Source organism: Denticeps clupeoides, chromosome 1, assembly GCF_900700375.1.
Source record: "Denticeps clupeoides chromosome 1, fDenClu1.1, whole genome shotgun sequence".
In the NCBI taxonomy this organism is placed as follows: domain Eukaryota; kingdom Metazoa; phylum Chordata; class Actinopteri; order Clupeiformes; family Denticipitidae; genus Denticeps; species Denticeps clupeoides.
This window is the reverse complement of record NC_041707.1, coordinates 17,309,253-17,323,366: the sequence shown is the minus strand read 5'-3', so window position 1 is coordinate 17,323,366 and position 14,114 is coordinate 17,309,253. Positions and strand designations below refer to the sequence as shown.

Below are 14,114 nucleotides of genomic sequence, written 5' to 3'. Positions count from 1 at the left end.
AAGGAACTTTGTGTTCTTGATAATCTCCACACAAGAGACATTGATGTTCAGTGGAGAGCTGTCCCTCCACTCTCTTCTGAAGTCAACAATCATCTCCTTCATTTTGTCCACATTCAGAAATAGATTTTTAACCTTACACCAGGCTGTCAGTCGTTGCACCTCCTCTCTGTACACTGACTCATTGTTGATGAGACCCACCACAGTCGTGAGAACATCATCTGTGAACTTGATGATGTGGTTGGAGCTGTGCATAGCTGCACAGTCGTGGGTCAGGAGCTCCAGTGCTCAGTGTGGGCATCTATAGAGCCACAAAGTCAAAGTATAACACAAATTCTGAATGTCACAGACATGGAGAAAAATGTTCTATTGGAAGCAATGAAAAAAAATTCAGTATCAAATTAAGGTTGATGGTTTATGTGTATTATTTTGTAAATTTGTACAGTTGCATTTATTGTACGTTTTACACCTAGCAGTGAGTTTAGGTCAGTACTGTTGTACAAATGACCTATAAAAATGCAGGCCACCCTGACCATCACCACTAATCAGCATGTCTGGGCAACAAATATAATTGCAGGGGTTTTCTGCAGGAATGAGGCGGAATGAGGCAGAATGAGTGCATTTTAGAGTGCCAGTAAGCTTTTTTTTGCCCTCCTGAGTACATCCGTCTTGCATGTGCTTTACATCAGTGCCAGCCAGGGGCGCTTGGCTGGAGTACTGTGTCAGGTCTAGAACGATAAGGCAAGGGCAATAGCTTTTACCACCCTGAGTTTCCACTCATCTGGAAAGGATGCAGGAGCTGCTGAAATATGTTGGATATGGAAATGAGAAAAAAAGATGTCTACATCATTTTATTATATTTATTATAACTAGCACAGTTTTTACACAAATTTAAAATATAACTTATACAACTTGTGAATGAAGTCCATAATTAATTTTAACAAAATACATACAAAAATAACACACCAAATTAACAGCCGTATTTTGGTAACATGTGAAAGTGAAGTGATTGTCATTGTGAAACACTGCAGCACAGCACAGCATGCACACAATGAAATGTGTCCTCTGCATTTAACCCATCACCCTTGGTGAGCAGTGGGCAGCCATGACAGGCGCCCGGGGAGCAGTGTGTGGGGACAGTGCTTTGCTCAGTGGCACCTGCCCCATCTTACCATACCCACAGTTAATCAATAAACATTAATTAATCAATCACCAAATTATTTTATACATAACAGACAAAAAAATGTAGCTACCTGTGGTGGTTGGTTAACGGCCAGCATGATCACTCTGGCTTGTCTTTGTCTATGCATCCCCATGCACAGCAAATTTTGTTTTCTGAAGCAGTTTTTTTTTCACTACCAGTACTAAGGGTTTAAATGAAAAGTGCTCTTCTGACTAGACAGATTCACTCGTTACATTTGAAGGCATTACCATTGAATTGTTCAGTGAGATAATTAACCATGATTGTTGTGACAGTGGAACTTAGTTCTCACTTTGGCCTTATGGCACGGTGCTTCATCATGCTGGAAAAGGCATTTTTCTCCACCAAATGTTCTTGGATTGTTGGGAGAAGTTACTGTCAGATGATTTTTTGTTACTATTCTTTATTCATGGCTGTGCTCTTAGGCAAAATTGTGAGTGATTCCACTCCCTTGGATGAGAAGCAGTCCCACACATGAATGGTCTCAGGATGCTTTACTGTTGGCACGAGACTGGACTGGGTTAGGGTTATTAATGAGAGGATCAGTGAAATGATTTCAGCAGGTCCTTTTGTGGCAGGTCTGAAATGCAGTGGAAATGGATTTTTGGGATTTAGTTTATTTTCATGTCAATTGGGGACAATTCATCTGATCACTCTTCATAATATTCTGGAGTATATGCAAATTGTCATAATAAAAACGGAAGCAGCAAACTTTGTGAAACCCAGTATTTGTCACTCTCAAAGCTTTTGGCCATGACTGTATATCTATAAAAATGCCAGATAAATTATGGTGGCATTCACCAAAATCTGATCAGAGAATATTAATTGTGCAGCAGCCTCAGATTTGCTCAATGCCAGTAACACACACGCCGATATGACTGGCACTCTCCAAACTCACCTTTTTTTAATTGAACTGCACCCTCGCACCACCTCCACACAACAGTGCTTGTTTACTGGGCAAAAGATAGAAGACACTCTACACCTTTGTCAGATGTTTCAAAATGCCCCCCTACCTTGAATCCATTTATGTTCGGATGCAAACACAGATTTTCCCCGAGAGACATAATTTCATTTATCTACAGCAAAGTTCCAGCATCACACTGCATGTCTATATCCAGCATGAGGTTCCAGTGGGTACCGGCCCTGGGGGACAATGTTTCAGATGAGATGTGGGGTCCCTCTGCTAAAGGCCAACCTCTAATCTGTATGTGTGAGACATGAGGCAATTTTAGATCTTGGGACCTTCTAGAACCAGTGGAAAAACACCAACCAGCTTCATTATTCAGGGAAAAAAAAGTGTTTTATGGGAGATGGGACAGTATCCATATAAAGTCCTCTGGGTGTTTGGGATTCTTCCCAGTGGACCTGGTGTCCACTGGCCAGCCAAATGCAGCTCAGCAAACAAAAACAAAAAAATGTTGTAAGTGTTTTGACGTGTCAATGGATTAATGTCCAGTTCATCCAGGACAAGAGGATGTAGAAAAGTTAATTGTACATTTTTAATTGGGAGATTGTATAAATTTTACTGCTATTACCCTGTTATCTGTTTAGCTCCTTGCTGCTGTCCATACCATGTGTCCGATATTCCATACAATAAAAAGTACAGCTTGCTAGTTATCCTGGAGAGGAGGAACTGCACACCAACCTTTCCACTTTTATTGGCGTGTAATAATGTCTGACACCCAGGAGATGAACTGTAACGTCAATTTTTATATGTATATGTGTAGCACCTATGAAATATTTCCTCATGTGTAAGCAAGAAGTATCACGGTATCTTCTGCATTCCTCCCACCTTACTTTCCTAAAAGGTCACTCTTGTAAATGTATGTCAAGCACAGGCCATTCAGCGTTCCAAAATGGAGCCGGAGGGTTTTATTTTACTTTATGACACATGGCCTTTAGCACTTTTACATGGTGTGCTATGTCAATGTTCTTTATGATGACAGCATGGCATTTTGACAGTCATATTCTGGACAGTAGAAGGGTGTGCAGGATACCAATCTGTGGAGTCTACCAAGACTTACATTTCTGACCTCGACACATTATGATCACCATCTCTGACATGGAAGCAGCTCATGTTTTGACTATGCCCAGCTGAACAGCTTTACTTTACTTTACTTTATTTTGCAGAGGCTTTTATCCAAAGCGACTTACAAGAGGAAAGAGGATCAGCTGTTCTATGTACATATTCTTTTGATGAATTCTTATATGGTTTTAAAGGTCCGGAGGTCATGTCATCATTTTCCAGGAAAGTTTGCATGACGGAACTAATAAAAAAACAAACAAATCAGAGCTGTGTTCATATTTACATCCACTTACTGAGCAACTGCAATGCTTCCCACGTTTTTAAGCCATGGTGGTTGGTGGAGGGGTGGGAGATTCATGACGTCAGGCCTTCAATACCACCCTCACAGAGTCTGTTTCTTACCGTTCAAGCAGACACATGGACATTTGTGCTCTTCCTGTCCCTGTTTGGAGGTAGTGGTCCTGCTGCTGGGTTGTTGCCCTCCTACAGCCTCCTCCACGTCTCCTGATGTCCTGACCTGCCTCCAGGCTCTGGACGCTACACTGACAGACACAGCAAACCTTCTTGCCACAGCTCGCATTGATGTTCCATCCTGGATGAGCTGCACTACCTGAGCCACTTGTGTGGGTTGTAGACTCCGTCTCATGCTACCACTAGAGTGAAAGCACCGCCAGCATTCAAAAGTCACCAAAACATCAGCCATAGGAAGGATAGGAAGTGAGAAGTGGGCTGTGGTCACCACCTGCAGGACCACGCCTTTATTGGGGACGTCTTGCTAATTGCCTATAATTTCCATCTGTTGTCTATTCCATTTGCACAATAGCAGGTACAATTTATTGTCAGTGTTGTTTCCTAAGTGGACAGTTTGATTTCATAGAAGTGTGATTGACTTGGAGTTACATTGTGTTGTTTAAGTGTTAAGGTTTGAGGCTTTTGCTTAAAATGATGTTACTTTAGTAGGTGTAATTAGTAAGTGAATTAGTAGGTGTGTGTTGGTGTAGGAGGCTGCTACTCCTACACATCTCATTGTGAATTTGAAGCCATGCAGAATGTTTTTTAACAATCATCCATACTGTGATATGACCTTTGTGTGCCTGTGCTCAACCTCAAGAGCTCCGGGTTTGGTTTATGTCTGCCAAATAGCCCACATTTCAGGCAAAATTGATTTGCTCCATGCTGATCTTCTATTGTTCTCTGTATTGACTGGTGCAACAGCTGTGGAGAAAAAATTAAAAAGTTCAAATAAAAACTACCTTCATTTTTCAGGTAACACTTACACAAAGCTGCTGATTAGATGATCGGCGCAAACAAATCTCACCAAAAATAGCAAAAGTTGAGAACCAGTGCAGAACCCTTCCTGTTAAAAAAAATTATTAAATGATGTAAAATTGAGTATACTTGCATTAAAAACAACACAATAGTATGTGATATGGATGCACAAAAAAACATCCTCACAAAATCTTGTTTCTACTTTTCATAGCTGCTCTGAATTTTGAGACTTTTGAAACTTCAGATGTGAAGATGAGTCAATAAGTCCAGTTGCAGTTTTTATATATTTTCATCTTATATACATTTTAGAAACACAAATAAAACACAAAAACATCTTATGAAAGGGCCTCATTTTTCAGATGTAATGTACATTTAAATAATTTGACATATGCTTTTATCCAGAGCAATTATATAAGTGCTTTAAAATGTCTATCATAGAAATCCCCCATTTGGTTCACTGGGGACTAATCTGTAAATACCATTAGCTTAATAACTCAGTACCCAAAATAAATATATGAAAGAGGCCTTTTTAATTAAAATAGTTCATATTTTTGCTGGAGTTTGAAGATTTTTAGTGACTCAGCTGTTTGAAAAACTAGTGGGAGTTCATTCCATCACCAAGCCGCTAAGACCGAGAAGAGTCTAGATGAATGCTTTCCTTGTACCAGTCAAGCAGTGCTGGAAGGTTGGACAGATCGAGGTGTAGAGCGAGGAGTGATGAGAGATCTACGGTTGGAGGGTGATGATCCTTCCTGGGCTTTGAAGGCAAGCATCAGTATTTTAAATCTAATGTAGACAGCTATCGAAAGCCAGTGGAGGGAATCAAAATATTTCCTAGTATAGTACCAACAATGATCATTTGGATCCTTATGAGAATCCATATTCAATTATCCATTTATATTTTAATACCTTCCATAGTTTCATATCTTAATTTTATTTTAAATATTGTCGAATCCTTTAGTCTACTTCAGCTTTAATGCTTAAAACTCCAGATTTTTGTAACAAGTGGTGGAATTCAGTACTTCAAATATTGGGCCATTGTTTAGGAACACAGCAGTTCAGTACAGTTGTGTAGTATAGTAGAGTATACTATAGAACACCTGCACTTCAGTACAGAAATCACATGGCACCGCTCCTGCTCCCGCCCCTCTCTACTGCTTCCTGCTGGATAAGTGATACCAACAATTTTCATGATGCAGCTTCAGACTCACTCATTAGAGCCAGATCCTGTGACTGATGATTCCGGCTGATTCCTTTCCTTTCCTTGTTGTCCTTAAGTGGCTTAAGGACAACAAAGTCAATGTTTTTGAGTGGCCATCACAAAGCCCTGATCTCAATCCCATAGAAAATTTGCGGTCAGAGCTGAAAAGAGAGCAAAGTGGCCGACAAACCTGACTCAATTATACCAGTTCTGTCTAATTCCATTAAACTGCTGTAAGAAGCTTGTGGAAGGATATCCAAAGTGTTTGCATCAAGTCATTCAGTTTAAAGGCAATTCTGAAAAATACTAAGCAAATGTATGTAAACTTTTGACTTTGAAAGTAATAATAAAAAAAAAAAAATCTAAAAAAGTTTTCTCTCACATTATTTTGACATTTAGCAAATTATTTTGGGAATCCAAAATATTTTTTATGATTTAATATCAGACAGTAAGAAAATAAAAGTTGTCTTTTTATACCGTGTAGTGTATGTAAACTTTGGGTTTCAACTGTATGTGAAAGTGTCCATGTGACACTTTCACATCCCTTAATTCAGAAAGATCATTCTGCACTCAAGGTGACTATTCAAAAAATAAATAAATCAATCTAGCGTGGGTAATCAAGGTCACTCATTTAAAAGAAATGGATTAATCGATGGAGGCAACCATAACTTTTAGTGCAGTTACGAGAGGACCCCAGAGATGAACCCACTTTTTGGACTGCTTGACACCTTTGAAGAAAAAAAAAAAAAAAAAAAAGTCAATTATGCAACTTAGCTTAGTCGCAGTGAAATTTCAATAATTAACACTCAAGTTAGACATAACATACTTCAATATACAAAACCCCTGGCCCCTGAATATTATTGTGGTGGAAAAACAAAATTTTAATTAAGCCTGTGAGATTTGAAATCAACCATTTTTCCCCAAAGATGTGTTTAAACCACACTAACACATAATACAGTTTGCAAACAAACCCTGGAGAAATGGAACAATTAAGGACACACTAATTGCAACAGCACGGTATCTGTGTTAATAACAGGCTGCAATAAAAAAATGCAGAGCATATGCTTATGTAACCCAGGATTTTGACACTGTCCAGTATCACATCAGAACCCTGCACCATGGTACAAATATGTACAAACACACACCAGGGATCTTACACAATTTCCTTGACTTTTCAATTACTCTAAGGCAAACTCTCATGGCCATATGTATACATTTCTGTGCAAATGTGGGAAGAAAACAAAAGACTAGAAAATTGTTCAACTAAACAAACCCTATGAAAACCCTGAAAAGCTTAACGTAAATGACATTATTTGTTCCTCCACAGGGCTGTTCCAGAGGATTGAGCCAAATCAGGTTCCGGCATAGATCAGCAGCTGTAATTTACATGACTTTTAAAAGAGACGGGCAGCTGCGGAGATGCTGGAATATGGAAGCAACGCACACAGTGGCATGTGACGTGGTTCAGAGCAAGCAAAGTTTTAACAGAGCAAAGCTAGTTTTAAACATTGTAGTTGTAAACAGAAAAAAATGTTTCTTGAGTCTTGTACTTCATGCACTCCAATCATGACTTTTCCATGACTATTATATATATAGATTTCATATTCAAAATCTTTTCTAGGCCTGGAAAATCTTTTTTCAAATTCAATGACTTTTTCAGGTTTTTAATGACTGTAGGAACCCTGACACTCACTCACTCACACACACACACACACACACACACACACACACAACTGGAGTCCACATCAACAAACTATTTTTTATTAAAGCAGCTTGAATGAAAAAATAAAATATCACTTTTAAAATAAACTTAGGAAAGGTTGTACTGGTGGCTACTTGTCTAACTAAAACTCTTAACTCTTTTCTTTAAGGCTAACATTTAAGGCCTTGTTAAGTGACATATGCACAAATCTTTTGATTATCTACACCTCTTGCAAATCTTAACCATCAAAATAGTGCTACAAAAATCTTCCAACAGTTACTCCCGGCAGCAGCCATTACAAGTAAAACCCCTCTTGACTGAAGGTGAAACCATGCGCCTTGCTTTATTTCATTAGTTATTTGGACGCACCTCATTAGGTATGGCAAACGGTGATGGTTTTTAATATAGCAGCACTGCAGTGTCGCCCAGGCTTACACAAAAATGGATCTCTTCCTCCTTTCTGCAGGGCAAGCGGTATGAAAATACTATACAACAGAATTCATCTGCAGGTTATATTTGCTTGCCGTGTGGCAAAAAGTGAACCACAAGCGTTCATGCAGGCTGTAATACAAAAAGAATCTAAACAGAAATTTCCTCAACATTTCTGTTCCTTTCAGTTCCCAAAAAGTCCAATTACTGCCTTTGCATTGTGCCAAAAAAATAAAATTAAAATTAAAAACACAAACAGGCACCTTGACAGATTAACTGGCTATCTGATCTCATGGTGACTTTGCTGCTTCTCCATTCCCATCATCCTCTGGGGCCACCTCTCCAGATGTACAAACTGTGTGGGTGGTAAGCAAAGTGACAACTGAATGAAAGCTTGGCATTTTTTGGAGCATTTAAAAGAGGAAGCCTGTCGGTGGTCTGTCTGTCTGTTCCTCCCCTGGGTTCCTCACAGGCCCTTTAGAAACTCCTGCAGCTGCCGCACGATCTCGGTGTCCACAGTCTCCATCAGTGTCTGAAAGCCCTGTTCTCCCATCAGCATCTGCTGGGCCTTTAGCTTCTCGTACACGTAGAGCTGCAGGGACACACTGTAGACCGGGTCCTCCAGGGCCAGCTGTAAAATAAACAGCCACACCAGAGTCTTTCACATCAAGTGACTGTGTATATAATAGTGCAAATAAAAATGTGGACAACAATTTTGGAAATACAGAATGTTGTGGCATGCTGTCTGAAGGTCGTCATCATCATCATATGATTTACATGATTTTCATACTCATTAAAACAGTCCCCACTGTCCTCCCATCACAACAGAAATGTCTCATCATGGAATAAAGTTAATAGCTCGCACTCCTTTTGGATCGATTGGAAGTGACTACACTTTGTGTGGACACCTGTAATGTCTAATTCATAATCTGAGCACATACGCAACCTCGTCTGGCTTTACGGTTCCCAGGACTGACCAACGCTGACACACTCACAAGTCACTGCATGAAAGACGGACCTGCTACACACCCACCACAGGCCACACAGGCAGAGAAAGACACAGTAAATGAAAGAGATTCATGGCCGTCTCTCGGATTAACGTCGCGGTGGGTGACCCTGAGCAGCCCGTAAAGAATGAGCCGGTTCATGGCGTGAATCACAGTTCTCAATAATCTGATCTGGCCTTGGAGCTTCATGAGGAGCACAATCAATCCACACATCAATTCCCATGGGGGAAAAAAATCGGCTTGGCATAAAAGGCAAATTGTGATCTTAAAGTGTAGTTAGACTGGTGGAATGGACTGCATAAAAATAGAGGACAGTAGGAAAGCAGGAACAGAGATATTTAAGGACAAATCAGTAACAAAATGAAAAAGAGGGGGAAAAATATTAAGGGAACATATACATATATTAAACAGAGAGCAAACAGAGTCCAAATTATTATGCTTTCCCCCCCACAATTAAACTCATGTTTTCACAAATAAACACCATGTCCCAACAAGGCTGTGACATCAGCATGGAGGTGGCAGAGACATTTTCTGGGCCAGAAAAATGGGGAGAGCGCTGGTCAGTGGAGTTGTGAAAATGACTTCTGAAAAGTATGTGAAGTTTCTGACTGACCACTTGTTCCATGGTATAAAATGAAGAACTGTGCTTTCCATAACAAAATCTTTACGTATTTTAATGCACCATCTCATGCTGCAAGGAAAAACTTGGAGAAACTCATGGTGTGACCCCTTAACCTCAGTCCTATTGAGAAACTTTGGAGCATCCGCAAACAAAAAATACATGAGGGAGGGAAGAAGTTCACATCTGAACAGCTCACGGAGGCTATCCTGACATCCTGCAAAGAAATTCAAGCAGAAACTCTAAAAGTTCAATGGATGCAAGAACTGTAACGTTGCAATCAAATAAGGGGTCCTGTGTTAAAATGTAACTTGACTTGTTAACATTGACTGAAATAGCTTCTGTGAAATAGCTTCTGTAAATAGAAGCTATTTAAATTTAATTCAACAAATGACCATTTTCAAGTTTTTTTTTGTTTTTTTTTTGGGGGAGGTTTGTTCATTAACATTCTAATGGTTGATGACTTCACTAACATTTGGAACTTTAAAGGAAAATCAAAATTGCTAAATCATTTGGAACATGGTGTGTATATAGATATAATATGCAGTGGTGACACATACATGTGTAATGAATATTTGGACCAGATGTGAAGAACTGATTTACTGAAATTGTTCCAAACATCTAGGCCAAACCACACACTAACTCACTAAAATAATACGATACTAATATATTGTATAAGCGCCCAAGACTTCATACCATGCAAAAGTACCAGTCATCAATAAATGCATAAGAAACACAGTCTTGCAATGACATGACAGTGCTTCTTATCAAATTATCCTGGGGCTAAAAAGATTATCACAGCACTTCAGGAGACAAGAGAGATTTTTGACATTTCTGTAGCAGTGCTCTGAAGATGCTGTCTATCTTCAGCTATAAACAGTCTCAACTCACTGCCGCAAAACATCGCGGGGGCAGGGAAACTTTGTTAAAAACCTCCTCCAGAAATGCACCAGGGGTGCATCTGGCAAGGCTGCCGTCACAGATGGCCATGAGTGAATAGTCTCACTCGCACAGTGCAGCCAGAACCGGCTTATTACACACACCACAGTCAGATTGTAACAAATAAGAAAGGAATAACACACAATCAATAAATAAATAAATCCTGCTTTGATATTATCAACTGGTACCCAAATATTACAATAATTCTAAAATTATCACAATTACTTTGACCATGACAATAATGTCCACATAAAATAACACAGGCCTGTGTAGACAACAGTCTTATTATATAATCCGGATAACACCAGTTTCAGAACTTCTTCAAAGCTAGTTATGTATGCAAATTTTGCACATGCAGTCAGATTTCAAGCCCACGATAGATCCACCCTGTTTAAAGAATCAACTCCTCTGGGATTATATTGATAAAAATAAGTGGGACAACAAGAACCAATGTTGCCAGGTGAAAGAAGAAATATAAAAACCACTCATAACCTCTAACTCAGGCATGCCTCTCCACTGTCTATCGGGGAAGGACAACGGTCCATTAAGTATTTATCCCCACAGCCCCAGCTCATTGTGCCACTTGGGACTTTGCCAGTTAAAGTGCTTCATCTGAGCTATAAACTAACATCTCACGGAGATCACAAGGTCACATATCAGCGGAGAAATCTGTGCTGACCAACTGGACAGTAGATGGGTACGGTGTTTTAATTAGCAGTGGGCTCTGGCTGCTCCTGTTGACCCTAAACTCCTCATTGACATGATGGTCCTTCCACAGGAAAACACAGGGAAAAAGGTTGGGTCCTGACCTGTTTTTACAGACTTCATGATCAAGTGGCAAACCAGCCACAATAAAATATTTAAAACCAAAGTCTCCTAACAAAATAACATTTTACAGACTGAGGCTTTTGCCAAATGTAACACCAGTTATAACATAATTTGCAATTGCCTACATATCAGTCACTGGCACACATTTAAATGATAAGGAATAAGATGTTTCAGAAATGCAGGAGACTCTTTACACCAATAAACCCAAGATATTGGCCCAGGTACTAGTTAAGAATTGTACAAAACCACCTCTCCAAAGAAACAACAAAACCTATTATTATTATTATAATAGGAATAATGTGGGTGTTTACATGTACTAAAATGATAAACTATCAACGCTTTTTTTTTTTTTACTCACAAAACTGAAAGGAAACTAAACAGTGACAACAGAGAACGTTTCAGCATCCATCGTTTGTGGTGTCTGTATCCCAGGCAATAGATTTGCATCAGACTGCCTGTTGCCAAATGTTGCCCCGTGTGACGTCACCATAAGCTGAGTTACTGAGATTCAGTTCTGCAAACACAGCAGCCAGTCTTCCATTATTGTCAGAGAGCTCATACCAAAAAAAATTTACACAAACACTTTTCACATAGTTGTGAACGTGCTGCACAAATGACTTGTTCTAGTTCGGTTATTGGTAAGGACTTACATTAGCTGTATTATCAAGTTCTTCATCAGCACCCTCCAAAGAAGTAGACGAGCAGCACCACGAGACGTATAGCAACAGCTGTTGATTGATCTCCCTTCAGGTTAATAGCAAATAAAATCCCGAAATGACTGATGTTAAGCTACTTTGGGTTACACTGGTTGGTTGTTGAGCACCTATAACTTTTTTAAAACATTATTTAAAACAAACTCCCTTTAGCAATTGCCTTTTTCGGTCAATCACTTAAAATGATCTGATTACATTTTCATACCAATTTGACTGGTTACAGCAACATATTTGTACATTTACAGATATTGATACAGATTTGTTTAATAACAAACTGTTATTGGTAACACTGGTATCCACATCCGCCTTGAGAAATAAAAGCTCTTATCTTCAGTATGCCCCACTTTGGGTAAGACACAGTCTAGTGGTAACCTGTGGAGAGCCCTCATCAGCCCCATTACATGTCTGGCTATTAGGTCTGTTTCCGAACACAATGCACTGTAATTAAATGTACAGACTTAATTAATTATAATTACACTGTCTAGCTTCAGAGCCAGTGGCCCCTGTAATTGTGTGGACAGGGGATCTCAGAAACATGTATACGTTATGACCTAAAACTGCGGAGTGCCTTCAACTGATAATTTAAAAATAGCTGCAAGGCAAACATATCTTTATAAAAAAAAAAAAAAAAAAAAAAAAAAAAAACAAATTAACATTTTAGTACAGGAAATTTGTTGCATGTAAGAAATTCACAGAGGAGGAGGAGGAGATTAAGGAAACATCATTAAGATTGTGAGCTCATAGCTAATGGACCATATTGAGCAAAACTGATAAGCGGTTCAAGAGACATTTCATTCTTACTTCACATAAACCACCAGCAACCCACTCATTGACAGTGTAATACAGCGAGCATCAAACAGACTGACAGCGGAGCAATAACAGGACACATTTTTGTCTTTTTCTGAGTTTTGTCTTCATGACTTATGTCCAAATTACTTGGTGGCCAGAAAATTTCACCTCCTGTATGTCACAACAGAGAAGGGAATTTACAAATACCTCAAGCAGATGGCCAGCGTGTCTGGTGTCTGACAATGGTAATAGACCAAACCAGCCAGGAGACAAGTGGGAGCAGACACCACAAAGCCACGGACAACTAACTCAACAGCCGCCTTATCTGAGATGCCAGCACAAAAGCCAGTCTGAACAATCTGCCCATCTTCAAAAGCCACAGTGGAAGGTGCCCTTAATTACGAGACAGGTATATCTGGGAAGACAATCTGCGCTACAAATATATTAATTTGCTCCAAAGGGGCTTTTTTTAGGGCTCATCGTTAATGAATTCTACAGTAAAATGTTTTGGTGCTGGCTTGTTTCTGCCAGATGTTAGGGGCAGTGGTGGCCTAGTGGTTAAGGAAGCGGCCCTATAATCAGAAGGATGCCGGTTTGAATCCCACTTCGCCAAGGTACCATCCCCCCACACACACTGCTCTCCAGGCACCTGTCTGCCCACTGCTCACCAAGGTTGATGGTTAAAAGCAGAGAAGCAATTTCTTAATTAATAAAGTTTTTAAAAAATGTTTCTGTCTATGGAAATGAAACTCATTTCATAATTTCATTTCAAAATGTCTGCACCGGACATTTAAACAGCTCCTAAAAAAAAAAAAAAAGATATGCCAGTAACTGCACAAAACTTTCCCAATCTTCAAGAGCTTTATTTAACTGAAAAAAAAAGCCAAATTATGCTTTGGTCACAGATATTATGAATCATATTTATAGGATGTACAAAAAGCAAAAGAAATAGTGTCACCGCCTCTAAAATAAACTGCATTCCCCAGGGAAGAGGTCACCACTGACAGCGCATGCAACTGCATAAATATCCTCAGTCAGAGGAAGTTACTGATCAGGTAGCAGATGCCAAAGGACTTATGCAAATTAAGAAAAATGACATGCACAGCTAGAATATGTGACTAGACTCTGCTTTCACAAATCACATTTTTTTTGTTTACTATTCACATCTTTGTTGACACTTTGATATTGTGGATAACTACACAAGACTTTGATATTTTGAATAGATCTGGACTGTTGAAAAGTTTGTCGTAATCATTTAAATGTAAAAAATATATCTGATATACACCAATAAATAAATGCATACATACGTGTGTATTACTTTTATAAATTATATTCATCTATAAATTAACGCCATTCGCGCAGCTGTGTTTTATTCACTTCCTGTAATGGATCTG

General features: G+C 39.2%; 1 protein-coding gene across 2 annotated transcripts in view; it reads right to left on the bottom strand.

Annotated features, from left to right (window-relative positions):
* Positions 1 to 7,439: 7,439 nt before the first annotated feature.
* Positions 7,440 to 14,114, bottom strand: part of ipo11 (importin 11) — a 73,636-nt gene continuing 66,961 nt past the window's right edge. For both annotated transcript variants that reach the window (XM_028984410.1, XM_028984419.1), the window contains exon 30: positions 7,440 to 8,456. In XM_028984410.1, coding sequence (XP_028840243.1) covers positions 8,292 to 8,456 — 165 coding nt within the window. In that variant the 3' untranslated portion in view covers positions 7,440 to 8,291. The remainder of the gene's footprint in view (positions 8,457 to 14,114) is intronic.